Source organism: Prionailurus bengalensis, chromosome D1, assembly GCF_016509475.1.
Source record: "Prionailurus bengalensis isolate Pbe53 chromosome D1, Fcat_Pben_1.1_paternal_pri, whole genome shotgun sequence".
Taxonomy (NCBI): Eukaryota; Metazoa; Chordata; class Mammalia; order Carnivora; family Felidae; genus Prionailurus; species Prionailurus bengalensis.
In genome coordinates, this window is record NC_057346.1 from 20,659,610 (window position 1) to 20,677,158 (window position 17,549).

The window sequence follows — 17,549 nt, forward strand, 5'->3', positions numbered from 1 at the left end:
GGGCTTGGAAAAGGGAAGAAGAGGTGGAGGAAGATGTCACAGAGGCGTTACCCTCCTCTTCGTCCAGCAAAGGAGCATGGAGGCCAGCTTCTCCTTCCCTCAAGGGAGTCCAGCTCAACTCAGTGCCTCCATGTAGAGTGGGGTCCTGAGGAAGGAAGGGTCGCAGTCACTCTGTTGTCTCCTGCAGCCCCTGTGTCCCAAGGAGCTCTGGCACTTTGTTCACCAGTGCTATGGGAATGAATTGGGCCTTACCAGTGACGACGAGGACTACGTGCCCCCCGATGACGACTTCAACACTATGGGGTGAGAAGGCAGAGGGCAGCTTCTCCAAGAGGGACTGGGATGGTGGGGACAGCCTTCCCGGGGAGTGATGTCTAAGTGAGGCCCTGAAGGAAGTGAGGGGGTCAACCATGAGCTTACCTGTGGGGAGACTTTCCCAGGCAGAGAGAAAAGCAAGCGGGTGGGTGGGTGGAATGGACAAAGCACAAGCGGGAAGAGGTGAGGCCAGGGGCCAGATTCTGAAGGCCTTTTGGCCAACATGATGATTGGCTCTCACTCAGAGTGGGACAGGAAGCCCTGGGAAGGCTTTGAGTAGGTAATTGATAACTGACTTAACATTTTAATAGGATCGCTCTGGCTCCTGGGTTGAAAATAGATCAGGGAGAAGCAAGAGCAGACAGGCTAAGAGGCTTGAATAATTTAGATCATTTAGATGAGAGGTGAAGGTGGTTTGGACCAGGAGGGTAGCAGTAAAAATGGCAGCAAGTGGTTAGTTTCTGAATATATTTTTGAAAGTAGAACCAGATACATTTTGAAGGATTTGCTGACAGTTTGGAAAGGAACCGAAAATGGCTTTAAGGTTTTCTTGGATTTACCAACTGGAAGACTAGAGAAGTTCCAAACCGAGATGGACAATACTATAGACCAGATTTGAGGGAGAAGATCAGGCAGGTTGGGTCTCAGAGGACTGTTAGCCAGGTAGAGATGTCACATAGACATTTGTGTTTGTGAGTGTGGAGTTCACGAGGGAAGTCTGGGCGAGGGATGTAAATTAGGGAATTGTGAGTGGATAGCCGTGAGATTGGCTGAAGCCACCAAGTGGCTGAATGAACATAAGAAAAGAAGTTCAGGGACTCAGCTTGGGGACACTCAACAAGAAGGAGAAGCAACAAAAGAAATCCCGGAAGAACAGCCAGCCAGGCAGGAGGAACACTAGGAGACCTGGCATCCTAGAGGCCAAGGGAAGGAGGCTCTAGGGAGAAGGAAGCATCGTTGTATCTCATGCTGTCGATGGATTGAGAAAGATGGGAATGTGGGTAGGTGGGGGCCCAGTGGTGGTGTGTGAGGCACAGAGCAGTAGAAGGCCAGGAAAGAGCACCGAATGTGTCGTAGGTAGACCTGGGCTCAGGTAGGATTTCCGACATTTAGTGGTAGTTATCACTTAATCTCTGTGAACATCTGTCTATTTGATTATCTTTAGGAGGCACATAATAGATTACTCAAGAGTTGTCATGCATCCAGATGGGGCGATAGGTAAAGTTTAAGATGTTGGTGACGGGGATGATTGCTCCCTTGGGAAAGGCTACAGTGACGTCCCTGAAGTGTCCCTACAAGGACACCCACCTCTACCTCAAGGAGGGTTTCCCTTCAGGCATCCAAGGCAAAGAAGTTCACTGGTTAGGATACAGAATCTGGGCATTATCAACAAAAGGCCCTCGTGTCCGGGGTCTCATCCTCATCACTGTGTGGGAAATAAAATGTGTGTTCAGAGACCGGTTATGTCATTCAAAGGGTCTGGTTGGGATGGGATGGGATGCCAGTGGGCGAAAGATAGTTTAAGACACATAATAGTCGTATTTAGGCATGGTTAAATCTAAGAAAAGGTGACTTTGGAGCTGGACATTGTACATGGGGCTGGGGGTGCAGGGTGGGGAGAAGGCGCCAGGAGAACAGTGTAGCAGGGGGGTGGTGTTTTGAGGAAGATCATTCACAAAGCAAAGAAGCAAGAAAGCCAATAGTTTGGGATGGGGTGGACAGATCTGGGGCTCTTGGAATAGTTGGTGGTCTTGGCAGCAAGGTTAACAGGAATGTATGGTGTCCTCTCTCAGCTACTGTGAGGAGATCCCCGTGGAAGAGAATGAAGTGAATGACAGCTCGTCGAAAAGCAGCATCGAGACCAAGCCAGATGCCAGTCCTCAGCTACCCAAGAAATCCATCACCAACAGCACGCTGACATCCACAGGGAGCAGCGAAGCCCCCGTGTCGGTATGGGCAGTAAGACCTTTCTTCCTCCCCCAATCCAGTGGCCAGTGTTTCCCAGCCGAGCTAACTTCACAGGACCCCAGCCTGGGGAGTGGTCAGAAGGGAGGTTGGTTGCCCTGTGGTCAGTTTATTCACAGAGGCATCCTAGAGCCGGTGGGCTCTCTAACAGCATAGTCCCAGGATCCAGAGATGGGTTCTCGGTGCCTTGAACATAAGATTTTGTTTGCTTTCTGAGTGGATAAAAACCATTCCAAGTTCACTGACGTGGGCTTCACTCCCGGTGGAGAATTATCCCAGGGTTTTGTGTGTGTGTGTGTGTGTGTGTGTGTGTGTGTGTGTGTGTGTTTACTGCCTTGATCTGAGGTCAAAATCATGTATGAATCTGGGACTATATACCTCTTTCCTGTTCATTCAATAATTAGTTTTTGAGTTCCTAGCGTATATACACTCCGATTTCTTTTCCCACTGTAGCTAGACTTTGTGAAAGAGAAAAATGTGTTCAGAAGAAAGACCTTTATTCTCTGAGACTTGGTTACAGAGGGGATGGAAACCTGATGAAGGAAGTGTCAGGTGGCTGGCAGGTAGAAGAATGGGTGGGGTTTCTTGGAAAGGATTTCCCGAGAGGGGGGCCTCCTGTTCCACTGGCGTAGGGGTCAAGCAGACCACCTGGCCTTGGAATGAAAACGTTATTCGTTTGGTGCCGAATCTCCATTTTCTGTCTCTGAGGTTATCTCAAAAACGGAAAGACCTGTATCTCTTCCCTTCCAAGGCTAAGGGGAGAATAAATTTAAAAACGCCGATGAAGCTTTTGAGCTTCTGAGCAGACGGGTCATAGCCAGAGGCAGGCTGACGTGTTGTCGCCTGGCTCCAGGGACAGAGCTGTGCCTGAAGGCACTAACTCTGCTCACTGCTGGGGCTTGGTGTGCTCTTCCATGGTGAGCGAGACAAGGGCAGAACCTTCTCCTGTGTTCTCCCATCTTCCACGGTGGAGCTGGGGAAAACCCCTGGGGTGTGACTCCAGCCCAGCTCCTGAGCAGCTGTGTTGTGAACGTGAGCGCTCCCCAGGCTGGGGAAATCTCCCTTTGGAGACCCCCCAGCAGGTTGCCCCTGTCGGGTGACGGCTTCGTCCCCACTCTAGTTTGATGGCTTGCCCCTGGAGGAGGAGGTGCTGGATGGCGATGGGTCCCTGGAGAAGGAGCTTGCCATTGACAACATCATCGGGGAGAAGATGGAGATCATCGCACCCGTGACCTCCCCTTCGCTGGACTTCAATGACAACGAGGACATCCCCACCGAGCTCAGTGACTCTTCCGACACCCATGATGAAGGTGGGCATTGGAAAATGGGTGTGCAGCGTGGCCCTTCCTCTCTCCATTTTGAAGGCTAATGGGATGTCGTGTAGGAAGGCTGGAGTCCGTGTCTGGGCTTCCAGTGGAAGGGCGGGTGGGTAACAGAGCCTTTTTTTTTTTTTTTTTTTTTTTTTTTTTTTTAAATTTCATTTGTTATTAACATACATCTTTCAGGGTAGTCACTGCAGGATCCATGTTATGCCATACTTGTCTTTCTTCACTCGATGGATAATGCTTTGTCGTGCCATCCCGTCTTGTCACTAAGTGTAACCCCCCGTTGCCTTGTTCGTTCCCCATAGAGATGCGATGCAGGGCAGTGTATATGCCACAGGAAAGTGCCAGTCAGCTGCTTCCTGGAAATAATCAGATTTTTTTTTTAATGTTTGTTTATTTTTGAACGAGACAGAACATGAGCGGGGGAGGGCAGAGAGAAAGGGAGACACAGAATCCGAAGCAGGCTCCAGGCTCCGAGCTGTCAGCATAGACCCTGATGCGGTGCTCGATCTCGAACTCACAAACCATGAGATCGTGACCTGAGCTGAAGTCGGACGCTTAACCGACTGAGCCACCCAGGTGCCCCTGGACATAATCAGATTTTATTAGAACCTTGCTTTAGTGACTCCAGCATTGGGCTTTCAGACCAGGCTACAAGGAAAGGTGTTGCTGGGTCACTCGGACTCCAGAGTCTGCCTTTCTCTCCAGTACTTCTAGGTAGTATTTCGTACCTCATTCCTGCACAGGGTTAGCTTCTAGGACCTAGCTTGGGAATGTTTGGCTTCTGACATTCCAGGGCTAGAAGCCAAATTGTCAGTCTTCATGAAATTGGCTGATCCACTGAACTGGTGGACGGTGCTCATTTGAACATCTGAGGACAGTCCCTCCTGTGGTCACCTCGAGTGTCTTTCTCCCCCCTGCCTGGTTTCCCTACTCCATCTAGGATGCAGGGCCAGTGCAAATGACTGCACGGGTTGGGTACCGCATAGCAGCAAGGGCTCCAGTCACATAAACTCAGACGTGACCGCTCCCATAGTGCTTGTCTTGTGCAGTCATGGGCCCTGTGTGACGCTTCTGGGCCACAGGGGTGCCAGCAATGGCAGCATCGTGCCTGAGATCACATACCAGCCTCCGTAGGTGCGGCAGTTAGGGACTGTGGGGTGCTGAGGGCTTGGGAGGAGCGCTGGGGCTTTAGCAGCACGCCTGTACCCTCAGGAACATTCTCCCGGAGCAAATAGAGACGGGAGAAAGGTGGAGGGTGTGGAAATCCTGGGGGAAACATCGCAGTGCCTTATGGAAGCGGAGCAGGGCTTGTATGGTTAAGGGATGACGGCCCTGCAAACCAGCCCAGCCTTAGAAGCTTTTATATAAACAGGTTATTCCAGATGAATCCATGTCCCTTTAACGCACTTGTGCCATGGTTGCAATGCCTTTTGTCGTCTGTTGTGGTTAACTTACAGGCTCTGGATAACTGATAACTTTGAGGTTACCAGTTCAGCTCAGGAAGTGAGATCTGAGTTTTAGTCTAAGATCACCTTGATTAGGAAGGGAAGCCTTGAAAACAGAAGAGCTGATAGCACATTTCCATACTCTTTGTCAAGCAAGGCTGAATAGAATGCCAGTTAGAGTAAGTTTGTGCACGCGGGCGAAGGAGGAGACAGGGCAGAGGTGAGGTCATTAACCACTACCCACCCGGCCGCCCTTGACCCTTGGTAAGGCCACATAAGCCACAGAGACATAACTGCTCTGGGGGCGTCCCTGGGGCCGTCCGCCCCTCTGCCTTCACTCTCCGTGGCTCTTCGGTGCAGGGGAGGTCCAGGCCTTCTACGAGGACCTGAGTGGCCGGCAGTACGTGAATGAAGTCTTCAACTTCAGTGTGGACAAGCTCTATGACCTGCTGTTCACCGACTCGCCCTTCCAGCGGGACTTCATGGAGCAACGGCGATTCTCCGGTCAGTCCTTCCGGGGCCGGTGCCTCCCGTCCCTTCCCTCTTGGCCACACTTCTTCCTTTTCTCCCCAAGCTCCCTCCTGTTCCAGGCCACCCCATGGCCCGGGGCACCCCCTTTCCGGCTCCCCCAGGGCCCTGCTGGTTGCTCCCCACCCCCCCCCAGCACTCAGTGCCAGGCCCCAGAGGCTCACCAGTGGGCAAGACCTCCCAGAGTCCACCATCTAACAAAGAGTAGCCGCGACCCTTTCTCAGTGGGCACCTGTGGTGTGCCAGGCACATGACGTTATCTCGTGTGACCCTCGGATCTGCCATGTGTGTGAGCACTGCGGTCTCCAGGGTACCGAGGAGGAAACCAGAATTCAGACTGTTCTTGCTTGCCCGGGGCCACGCAGCCAAGTAGACCCCGAGCCAGGATTCAAACCTAGGACTCTCTGCGTTCCTGCTTTGTACCTGCGTGCTCCTGTCTCCTCCCCTTGCCCCTGTTCTGCTCCCCAGCAAGCGTGTGGTTCTGGCCCAGCAGAGCTACTAGGCATCTGAGTCTGTGAAAGAGCATCTAGAGCGTAGCCCTCTGCCAGGAGGAGAGGGCATGCTGCGGGCACGGGGAGGACACGCCTTAGAGGAGAGGGCTTGTTCCCAAGGATCCCAGGCCCTCGTCACAGTGGCTCCAGTGTTGCCGGCACCCCCGCAGGTGGCCCCGAGACTGCCTGTCCCAGCCCCAGGAACAATCAGCATTCTGGAGCCCTGTGCAGAATTTCGGCAATGCTACAATGAGCCTCTTTCTGCTTCGACTCCCCCTCCTCCCCTCCTCCTCTCCGGGCCCTCAGGCTCCCACTGGCTTCCTTTTGGGGGTCAGTCGGCAGTCAGTACAGTCAAGAGTTCACTTGGAGGGGAAATTCGGATATGGTGAGGGCATGCCTCTTTCCCTCCCTCATCCCAGGGCTCTTCTCCACCCTCAGATATCATCTTCCATCCATGGAAAAAGGAAGAGAATGGCAACCAGAGCCGAGTGATTCTCTATACCATCACCCTCACCAACCCTCTGGCTCCTAAAACTGCCACTGTCAGGGAGACACAGGTGAGTTGAGGGCAGGGGCAGCGAAGAGCGGCAGGAAGAAGGATCAGGGCTAGTACGCCAGGAAGAAGTTCTCGGGTGGCAAGCATCGTCTAGCCCTGAGGTGGGAACACCTAACGTCCTCCCATTCCCAGTGTTTCTGGGTCCTCCGCCTAGAAGCGTGCGGTGGGCAGGGGAGATGCTTCCCTTCCTTGCTTCTCTTTAGCGATGTCCGGTGGACCCTTCTCCCCACAGACCATGTACAAGGCGAGCCAGGAGAGTGAATGTTACGTGATAGACGCCGAGGTCCTCACGCACGACGTGCCCTACCACGACTACTTCTACACCATCAATCGCTACACCCTCACCCGCGTGGCTCGGAACAAGAGTCGACTCAGGTGTGGCGTCTGGAGGGCCTGAGCGGGTTCACAGGAAGTCCCTGGTGTGCACGGATGTCCTCGCTCATGCACTGGCAATAAAACGGGTGTTTGGTGAAAGGCTACAGGGAGCCCTCTTGGGAATCGGGACATTCTGCACACTCACGTCTCAAAGGGGCCTGCACCTTTCTCATCCTCCTCTTTAAAAAACAGTTTTTGGGGGGGTGTCTGTGCTGCTGTCTGCATTTATCTAAACCTCCCTCCTTCCTTCCTTTATTACCCCCCCCCCCCGCCGCCCCCTCGTACCTCCTGTCCCCTCCATCCTTCGCCCCCGTACAGTGTCTAGGCTTCTCCCTTCCAGCTTCTTTGGAGAGTTTCCTGACTAGACGTTCTTTCTATTCAGTTCACACAGAGGCAGCTTGTTGACCTCAGATAAACCTCTGTAGAAAGGCGCCCGCCTGTAACCCCCTGAACACTTCTCGGGGGACAGGGTGAGGTGGCTCGCAAGCGTAGGCATGCTGACGTCAGGCCAGGGCGTCCCTGAGGACGGTTGGGGGGAGAGGAGGGCAGGCAGCCGTAAAAATAGGAGCATAGGGGTGCCCAGGTGGCTCAGTCAGTTAAGCGTCCAACTCTTGATTTCAGCTCAGGTCATGATTTCACAGTTTGTGGGATCAAGCCCTGCCGTGTCGGGCTCTGTGCTGACAGCCTGGAGCCTGCTTGAGATTCTCTCTCTCCCTCTCTCTCTCTGCCCCTCCCGTGTGTGTGCGCATGTGCTCTCTCTCTCTCTCTCTCAAGATAAATAAACATTAAAAAGACAGGAGCCCTGTTTCAGAGCCGCTGTGTAGGAGTGGCAGGGGATAGTATGCAAGCAGAGAGACCCGTGACTGGGAGAGAGAATACTTGGAAAAAAGCAAGAGCTGGCAAGGTCAAGGTGGCAAGAGCCAGGGCTGGTGAAAGGTGGGAATGATGGAACCCTAGAGCCTGATTTGGACTTGAAAGTGTCTGCAGAAGGCAAAAAGGACCCCCATGGCTGGCTGGCACCATCTGGAGGAGGCAGCGTGGTGTCACAATAGAGCTATGGGCTTGGAGTCGAGAGCCCTGTTGTTAGCCTTCGGTCCGCTAGACTAGTCTAGAACTCCCGTTGTCTCACCTGCAAAGTGAGGATAAAGCCACCAGTTCCACTGATCTCCAAAGGCGGCCAGGGAGACCAGATGGCGTGGTGGGTGTGGTGTGAAGGGACTTTTCACCTCGTAAAGTGCGGCACAAATGCGAAGCCGCTTTGGACTTAAACCTGAAATCGCTTCTCGGCCTTTTGGCTAAGATCAAGTGTGGACTTAAACCTGAATTTCTTTTTGCGCGGCAGGGGAGGGTCTGCCCAGGAAATGGCTGATCGCGTTTCTGGCTTTTCCCTCAGGGTCTCCACAGAGCTGCGCTATCGAAAACAGCCCTGGGGGTTAGTGAAGACGTTCATCGAGAAGAACTTCTGGAGTGGGCTGGAGGACTACTTCCGCCACCTGGGTGAGCATGCGCTGTAGCCATCGGTGCTGCTCGAACTGCATCCGGCCGCCACCATCCAGGGGACCAGGAGACATGGAGAGTGGAGGGGGGGCAGACCGAGACGGGGAAGGAGTATCATGGGGTCCCTAAGTCCGCCCAGAAATGGATACAGAATTGGGCACGTATGGGAACATGTACATTTTCCAAGAGGTTCTGCCTGTAACTTTTACGGGATCTGTGACTTTCCCATCTGATCACACTGGTGGTAATTCAGTTATGGGGAGGAAATAAAAGCCTATGAATGCTTCCATTAGGAAATGGGGTATGCCCCAAGTTGTGCGCATGAGGGTGCAGATCCTGGGGACCTAGGTCTACAAAATGTTGAGCAACCCTGAAGAGGGGTTGGGGTGGGGCTGAATCCCAGCTTCCTGAGGCCCGTGGCCATCCCCGAGGGACCCCGCCCTCGCAGTCAGTGTCCCAGAGTACAGTATGGGAAGATGGCTCTCTCAGCTAGGAGCAGGCACCTGTTTCTGGAGGCCAGCGTGTCGAGCTGGAGGTATAGGCAGATGGCCTTTCGTCTGTGACAGAGAGCGAGCTGACCAAAACGGAGAGCACCTACCTGGCTGAGATGCACAGACAGTCTCCCAAAGAGAAGGCCAGCAAGCCCCCAACGGTACGGAGGAGGAAGCGCCCCCATGCTCACCTGCGGGTGCCTCACCTGGAAGAGGTGATGAGCCCCGTCACCACACCCACTGATGAAGATGTGGGCCACAGGATCAAACACGTGGCAGGTGCGTGCCAGGTGGGAGTGGGGGCGTGGCTCAGGGCTTGGACCCAGAGCCGTGTGCCCAGGCCGAGGCGTATGCGTGCACACGCTCATTTTGCATCCTCGGGTATAGATTGTGTATGATTTGCACACGACTCCTTAAATTTCAGCCTCCGGATCCTCTACCTATTTCCCTTTGCCCTTTAATGTCCTCAGTCCCTGCTGAACCCACGTGTGGGGTCTGCTGAATAGACGTGACCTGAACTCCGTGTCCCTGTGGATAGACTCAAATGTGCAGCTTCCAAACTTGGGGCAAATGCACCAGGGACAAGCCCCAGTGCAGACGCCAGAGATGACCTCATAACCTGAATGTCAGAGAGCCCAAGGCAGCCCCCCTCCCCTGGCCCCCACAGGCCCACTGAGGACCTGCCCTACCGGACAGTGGACTCCCTTGACCTGTCTCCCCCTTGCATCCAGCGTGCACAGCCTCATGTCTTTCCAGTCATGGCGACACGCAGCCATAAGAAGCCTTAGAGACGGCTAATCCGGCAGTTTTTAGGCTATGCTTCGCACAGCCGTGGGCGTTCCTCAGGATGGGGACAGGAGAGGAGGAAAGAGCCAGCCTTCCACGTCCCTCCCCTCAGTCTCAACCAGAGCACCCCGCCTTAGGTGTTTTATACGTAGGATTTCTGACCAGCACGGCGTTTGAATAAACTGAGTCTCAGGCATTGAGACTTGCTCAGCATCTCGCAGCGGGTTATAAATAAAGCGAGGGCGGAGAGCGGTCTCTAGTCCTCGCCGCGGGCTGTTGCCTGAGCCATGGCTAAGCTGTGGGCACTTTGTCCCGCCCCTGCGTGTCCCAGTTACATAAGGCTGTTGAGTTTCCCGTGCGTTTGGTGACTTTAATGTCCGCGTTGCTGGGCCCACCCCAGACCTTGCCCTCGAGGAGTTTCCCTTGTACTTTTGTGGAGGCCGGGTGTATCTATCCTGTCATCATGACAGCGCCACGGACGGTTGTCCTTCATCCCCTGAGGCTCTGTGCGTGACCGCCGTCAGAGCAGCCAGCGGACTTGAGCGCCACAATGGTGACAGCGTCTTTACTCTCCCCCACAGGTTCCACGCAGACACGGCATGTCCCCGAGGACACCCCTAACGGCTTCCACCTGCAGAGTGTGTCCAAGCTGCTGCTGGTTATCAGCTGTGTGTAAGGGATTCCAGGCTCTTCCCCAACCTGCCCTCCCTGCCTGCTGGCCCCTCGGGCGTATGAGCACCCCCACACCACAGCCCTGCTTCTTCTTTGTCCTCTAGGCTTCTTCCTTCAGATCAGTCGCTCTGTCCGTCATTCCTTGCCTCTTTGCTTCTTTTTCTCTGTTTTATTTAGCATTTGCTGTAAGCTAGGCCTTCGGGATTGAGAAGGGGATTCTCTGCATCCATGCCCTTAGGAACTCAGTTTCAAGGGGATAGGACAGGCAGCAAATTCAGAATTACCGCACCGTTGGGAAAATGCTAACGTAGAGATGCTACAAAGCCTCTTCGGAGCCCATTCGTTCATTTGGGAGGGATGTTTTGTGGCTCTGCTGTGTGCCAGGTGCAAGGACCATGCACTCCTGGGCCCCCACTTTGGCGGGAGAGCCAGACAAAATCAATGACTACAGTCCAGAAAGGCATATGCTTATATTCATGTAAATAATTTATAATAGTGCCATAATGTTATAAAACGGTAGGCTCAGTGCCACTCACAGAAGGATGCTGGGCAGGGGGAGAGGGCATGGAAAGAATGCAGCTGTAGGGTGGGGAGAGCACAGCTGTCTGCAGTTTAGTAAGCCCGCAGCCCGCCCCGGACGCCCCTGCATCCCTGTGAGCACGGGGTGCCTGAGACAGCCGAGTGCTGACCGCTTGCGCTCTGTTCACCTGGTGCCTCTACCCCCGCCTTTCCTGGGGGTTGGGCTGTGCCGTGAGCTTATGGGGGCACAGCTGGTGATGGGCGTGAGGGCTGCCTAGACGCAGGCCCTGCCAGTCGTGCACCAGGCACTAGCCTGCCTCCAGATCTTCCTTTTGTGACACCCCCTCCTCCCTCCTTCAACCCCCACCAAAGTGTTTTCAGAGAGGCAGAAGCAGGGGCACAGCCCAGCCATGAGGGAGCACTGAAGGAGGCCCTGGAGTGACACGGTTTGTTTTCCCTTTTTTTTTTTTTCCAAAATGTTTATTTCTTTATTTGAGAGAGAGAGAGACAGAGAGAGAACAAGCAGGGGAGGGGCAGAGAGAGCAGGAGAGAGAATCCCAAGCAGCCACCGCACCGTCAGCGCAGAGCCCAACGTGGGGATCCGTCCCACAACCGTGAGATCATGACCTGAGCTAAAATCGAGAGTCAGACGCTAACCGACTGAGCCACCCAGACGCCCCACTTTTGCATTATTTAAAAAAGTCACTGTGACAGCCATGTGCGGAAGCCTAGAGAAGGAAGGGCTGGAGGCGGACAGGCCAGTCAGAGTAAGTGGCAGTGACGTAGGCGAGCGTGACTGTCCGGCAGGCGAGCGATTGGGGCTGACAGGTCCTGCAGGGGGAAGACCCGTTAGCCACGCGGTTGGGTAGCCGAAGAAGAGGAATGACCACAGCGAGCACCCGTAGGTGGTTGTGTCATTAACAGAACGGGCACAGGGTTGTCAGAGAAGCTGCTCCATTTCGCGTGTGTCTTGAGCTGCCGAAGGTTACATCCAGGCGGAGGTGACAGGTACTTGCTGATGCGGACCTGGAGCGAGGCAGAGAAGCATGGGTCTCGGATGCTGGTTTAGTCAGCAGTAGCATGAAAACCATGGGTGCGGATGAGACCATCCTCCGAGGACAGCGGGGTGGGTGGGGGCGAGAAAGAGCAGGGCTGCAGACAAGGCCCCTGTGAGGAACGTGAGGCAGGCTCTCTGCTAACCTTAACTGAGTATGTAACAAAAGTAGATGGAAAGTTCTTCTGTGAGTGGCCTAAGAAGCCAAGTTATTTTCACAAAATCAAATGCAGGGATGTGTCCGGGTGGCTCAGATCAGTTACGCAGCCGTCTGTTGGTTTCGGCTCACGACATGGTCTCATGGTCTCAGAGCCCCATGTCAGGCTCTGTACTGACAATGCGGAACCTGCTTGGGATTCTCTCTCCATCTGTCTCTGTCCCTCCCTGCTTGTTGGTGTTCTCTCTCTTTCTCTCTCTCAAAATAAGTAAATAAATCCTAGAAAAAGTCAAATGCAAAGACAGCTGTAAGACCAGTAAAATTCACATTTAGCAGCATCCATTTGACGTGATTCATACTGTTCTGTAAAGTCTCTCCTGGTTGGGTTTGGGAGATAGAAAACTTTAACCTCAGATAAGTTCCCTGAGCTTTTTCTGCATGTTGACTTATTTAAGTAGGCCTGCTCTTAATTAAGTACTTATTTAAGTAGGCCTGCTCTCCTGAGTCAGTGGTATAGCATGGCATTAACTAACTTTGGGGCTTCATTAGTTTGGGATAATCAGACCTCACCTTTCAACACCAGGGGGCTCAGGCGGGGGGTCTGCTGACAATGTGCATGTGGAATGGACCTGTGTAGCACAGGCCACCCTGCGTCTGCCAGGCCCGCACTGCCGTCCGCCTGCCTCGAGGCAACTCGGCTCTCCTTCCTCTTTTCTCCGTGTAGACCACTGCAGGACCCTCCCTCAGCATGCAGGGGTGTCCCTGGACCTTCACTGAGCACAGGCAGGATTATACGAAACACAGACCCAAATGCAGGAGCTGAGATTGTGTGCGGCACATGCCGAAGAGGTGGGCATTCCGATCTCCTCTGGCGTGTGCTGATACAATTAAAGACGGTATCCGGTGAAAGTCAACGCAATATTTAGAGATTCTTCTGGAGAACTCACAGAGCCCTGAGAACACGGCCCAGTAGGGTCAGGCATTTGCAGCTGCCAGCTCCAGGAATACTACCTTCCATGCAGAGAACAGCACAGTATCTCTCTCTCTCTCTCTCTCTGTCTCTCTGTCTCTCTCACACACGCACGTGCACACACACACACTTCAAAAGGTCAAAGGCATAGTGTCAGATTTTCTTTGTTGGTCCTTTTCCATCTTTCACTCTGTCTTCCCGGGATGCCATCTTCCCTTTTCCTGTGTGTATCCTGATCTGGGCCTGTACCTCCTCTAACGATAAAACCGCCCTTCGTCGAGGGCTTCCTGGGTGCAGGGTGCTTTATGTCCACTTCGACCCATGCATGTCACAGCTCTAGCACGGTAGGCACCGTCCCTGTTGAGGAAGGGGGTTCGGAGAAGCTAGGGAACTTCATCAGAAGTTAAGAACCTTGAAGCGGCAAGCCGGGATCGTTCCCAGTTCCGTGTGTCTCTCGGTCCCCTTGCTACGCAGGTCTTCATCTCTCTATTCTGTGACTTGTGTCCTAAGATGATCTTAATGGCAGCCAATGACACCGAGGGAAGAAGAGAACGTCCCCATTCTCTCGGTCGCTCTCTGTCCCCCCGGATCCATTCCTTACCACCTCCCTGTCTCTGACCAGTTCCGGCCCAGACCGGGGAGCCTCGTGACCCCAGCTGGGACTGGGCAGATACCCGGAGGAGACTGCCCTTTTTAAGGCATCCCGCTAACACCTGTGACATGGATCAGGCAGATGCTCCACAGTTTGACCTTCTGTTGTGCCGCAAGTTGGGTGGGTGGGAGGACTTGCCTCGATTTGTCACCGAAGATCTGTTTGCAGCTGCTCTCTCTGGCTCCTTGCTTGCTGGGTCTCCTCATCCATGGATGCTTGCTTCCGGTGTTTCCTTCCCCCAGCCTCTCAGTTGCTCTCTGGCTTGGTTACAGTGCAGCTCTCCCCGCCCCACCCCCGCACTGGTCTGTTCTAACCTCTGCCTCCTCCCCGTTTTTCCTCCTTGCTCCCATTAGGATCTGTTTCAGGTACTGGCTCTCTGATCGCTTCCTTCACCCTTCATCTCTTTTCCTCTCCATCTTACCTCTTCCCCCAGGCACCCAGACTCTGGGTGGCTCTTGCGTGTCTCTCTTTCCCAATGCCTTCACCCACATACCTCCCCATGGCTCTCCTGCTGTGTCCCGGCCCCTCCAGATGAGAGTCTCTCTCTCTCTCTCTCTCTCTCTCTCTCTACCCCCCTTCCTCTCCCTTGCTGCATCCTTCCACCTCACTCACTGCAATGCTTCAGGTGACCAGTGGTTAAGGACAGCAGCTGCCTCTGGGGTGGGGGACATCCCTGGCTTTTAGAGGGAGCATGCATTCTCGATGACGTCTCATGGCCGTTGCTTCCCCCTCCCCCCTCGTCTCTTCCCTAGTCTGGTGCTGCTGGTCATCCTTAACATGATGCTCTTCTATAAACTCTGGATGTTGGAATACACCACCCAGACCCTCACTGCCTGGCAGGGTCTGAGGCTCCAAGAAAGGTAATCCTCGCCTCTTCCCTTTGCCACCACGTTCACCCCACCCGGTACCGCGCCCCAGCTCCTGCCGCCCAGTCTCCTTGGGACTGCCCTGCTGCCCTTGGCCAGTGGGTAACCCTTGGGGATGCATCCGTTGGCAAGCTATGAAAACTGTCCGCGTAGCTTTAGTCTGCTTCAGATCGGGGGCACAGGGGAACCGGGGGGCATTGAGTGGAGGACAAAGCAGTCTGATGTGACTCTCTGTCCTCTAGGGGTCTGGGAGCACAGGAGAGTCCACTGAGCATAACTCCAGCTGCCAGGGTACCCCTTCTTCTACCCCACAGGTTACCCCAGTCTCAGACAGAATGGGCCCAGCTCTTGGAGTCCCAACAAAAGTACCACGATACTGAGCTCCAAAAATGGAGGGAGATCATCAAATCCTCAGTGATGCTTCTTGACCAGGTGAGATGTCCCCACCTTCTCTCCTTGCCCTCGTCTTCCAGAGGTGGAGCTCCTTCCCTGTGCTCTGGGAAGGATCACCATCCCCATCCCCACCCACCGGACCTCACTCTCCCATTTCATTCTTACCCTGGGCCATCCGATGTTCTGATTTTAAAGCCATCCTGGGATGGGCTGTTAGAAACACAGGTGCACTCCCCCAAATAATAACAATGAAATTTGCAGGAAAGTTGTAGGTTGCACGGAAGGACCAATCTTTTTTCTTTTTTGGCAACTCACAGCCATCTGACAGGCATTTAAAGAGAGAACCTCCATTTCACAACGATTTGTCTTCCCAGAGGGCCTAATTTTCGAGTTCCTTTTGATGTATGCCATCCCCCCTCCCCTGCCCTGAGCACCACATAGCCAACACACAACCCCTAATACATCATTCTTCCCCTGAGGCTGCGCTGCTAGTCTGGGAAAATGGTTGTTGAACTAAGTCATCTTTCCATAACATCTTCTAGTACAGGTGCCTGTATTCCTTCCAAAAACTAGATGCATCTGTTTCAGAAAATCCTGGGGCAAAACCAATAATAAGTTTAGTTTTATCAAGGGCAGGAGCGTCTGACTTCCCCCAGAAGAAGTTAACATCTTATACAAAACTGCCATGTAGTTGCCAAGACAGCAAGAAGCTACCTTTGCTCTAAAGACAGTTAAGAAGATAAGAGACTAAGGCTTTGTCTTGTTCCCATTAAAATTTCTGTTCCTAAGGCGTTCCTTATGTTTGGTGACCAGCCAGACTTGAGGTGGAATCCCGACCTTGCCACCAACTAGACCTTGAGCAAGGGACATAATATTACTGACTTACAGTTTCTTCATTTATAAAATGATTATAATTGTAACTTCATGAAATTGCTGTCGGGATTTGATGGTCCATGGGAGACACTCCTTAATAGTAAATCTTATTTCCCCTCCATGGTGTGGTCTTGGCTCTAAATTAAGGAGAGAGAGTTTCAATGCAGCTGTCAGGATCCAGTTGAAGGTGTTTCAGGATATCATGTTTAGCTTTAAAGCCATGGATTTTTTTTTTTTTTTTAAGGGTAAACAGCATAGCAGGCGTTTCAAAAGACCTATCCCATCAAGAAGGGTTGATAGAATTAAAGATATGCCCAGGAGAAGGAAAGACGGAGGGTGAGGAAAACAGGATAGGTGTTTTGTTTCATTCCCTTTAAGAGTAGCTTCTTTTTTTTTTTTTTTTTAATTTTTTTTTCAACGTTTTATTTTATTTTTGGGACAGAGAGAGACAGAGCATGAACAGGGGAGGGGCAGAGAGAGAGGGAGACACAGAATCGGAAACAGGCTCCAGGCTCTGAGCCATCAGCCCAGAGCCCAACGCGGGGCTCGAACTCGCGGACCACGAGATCGTGACCTGGCTGAAGTCGGACGCTCAACCGACTGCGCCACCCAGGCGCCCCTTTTAAGAGTAGCTTCTAAAAGAATTAATAACAAACCCCCTCTCCCCAAGGAGCAGAGGGGGTACAGAAGAACCGGAGAGAAGAAAGCTGTAGATTAGGCAGAGATCAGAGGATCTGAAAATCCATGACCGTGTGCCACAAAATGTTAATTGCATTGTGTTGTCACAGAGCGGCTTATTCAGGGACCGTATCGAAATGTGTCGTGGTAGGACGAGCCAGTTGGGTTCTGCCACTGAGCTAACCATATTAGTGTGCCTGTTTCTTAAAGGAGGTTAAGAGGAAGAAATTCAGTCAAGGTTAATTCCGTGATATGGGTACACCTAGAAGCCTACTCAGCTGTCCATTCTCTGCTTGACATGCGGGGTGTATATGCTGTCCAGACACACATGAAACAAAGCGATTACAGAGGAGTCCACTGCAGAGTCCTAGTGAGTGCTTTCCAGGTGGCCAGGAATAAGAAAGAGGATTATGCGCCAGAGAAAGTTTGGATTTGTTCTGGGTCTTAGAATGGGTGAGACTGGAATGGGCAAGAGAGATGAGTCCTAGGCGGGGGGAACAACGTGGCAAAACGTACAAAGGTAGAAATACCGAGTGTTAGGGTCAATGGGGAAACCAAATCCAATAAGTAGAAGACAGCCTAGTGTGGTTCCTTAGAGCAATTGAATGCTTTGAGGGATTTTTTTTTTTAATTTTTTTAATGTTTATTTTTGAGAGAGGAGAGAGAGAGACAGAGCATGAAGAATAGAGAGAGAAGGAGACCCAGAATCTGAAGCAGGCTGCAGGCTCCAAGCTGTCAGCACAAGAGCCCGCGGGGCTCGAACTCACGAACTGTGAGATCACGACCTGAGCCAAAGTCGGATGCTTAACCCACTGAGCCACCCAGGCACCTTGAGGGAATTCTTTTTTTTTTAATTTATTTTTTGAGAGAGAGCGACAAAGCGAGCAGGGGAGGGGCAGAGAGAGAGAGAGGGAGAGAGAGAATCCCAGGCAGGCTCC

General features: G+C 52.8%; 1 protein-coding gene across 17 annotated transcripts in view; it reads left to right on the plus strand.

Moving 5' to 3' along the window:
- Positions 1 to 17,549, plus strand: part of GRAMD1B (GRAM domain containing 1B) — a 172,371-nt gene that overhangs the window by 149,428 nt on the left and 5,394 nt on the right. For 11 of the 17 annotated variants that reach the window (XM_043579665.1, XM_043579663.1, XM_043579667.1 and 8 more), the window contains 12 exons: positions 188 to 303; positions 2,109 to 2,265; positions 3,401 to 3,590; positions 5,414 to 5,557; positions 6,511 to 6,629; positions 6,861 to 7,003; positions 8,397 to 8,500; positions 9,067 to 9,270; positions 10,359 to 10,449; positions 14,155 to 14,166; positions 14,554 to 14,661; positions 14,910 to 15,099. In XM_043579665.1, coding sequence (XP_043435600.1) covers positions 188 to 303; positions 2,109 to 2,265; positions 3,401 to 3,590; positions 5,414 to 5,557; positions 6,511 to 6,629; positions 6,861 to 7,003; positions 8,397 to 8,500; positions 9,067 to 9,270; positions 10,359 to 10,449; positions 14,155 to 14,166; positions 14,554 to 14,661; positions 14,910 to 15,099 — 1,578 coding nt within the window. The remainder of the gene's footprint in view (positions 1 to 187; positions 304 to 2,108; positions 2,266 to 3,400; positions 3,591 to 5,413; positions 5,558 to 6,510; positions 6,630 to 6,860; positions 7,004 to 8,396; positions 8,501 to 9,066; positions 9,271 to 10,358; positions 10,450 to 14,154; positions 14,167 to 14,553; positions 14,662 to 14,909; positions 15,100 to 17,549) is intronic. The other 6 variants (XM_043579670.1, XM_043579671.1, XM_043579672.1 and 3 more) reach the window with 3 other exon arrangements.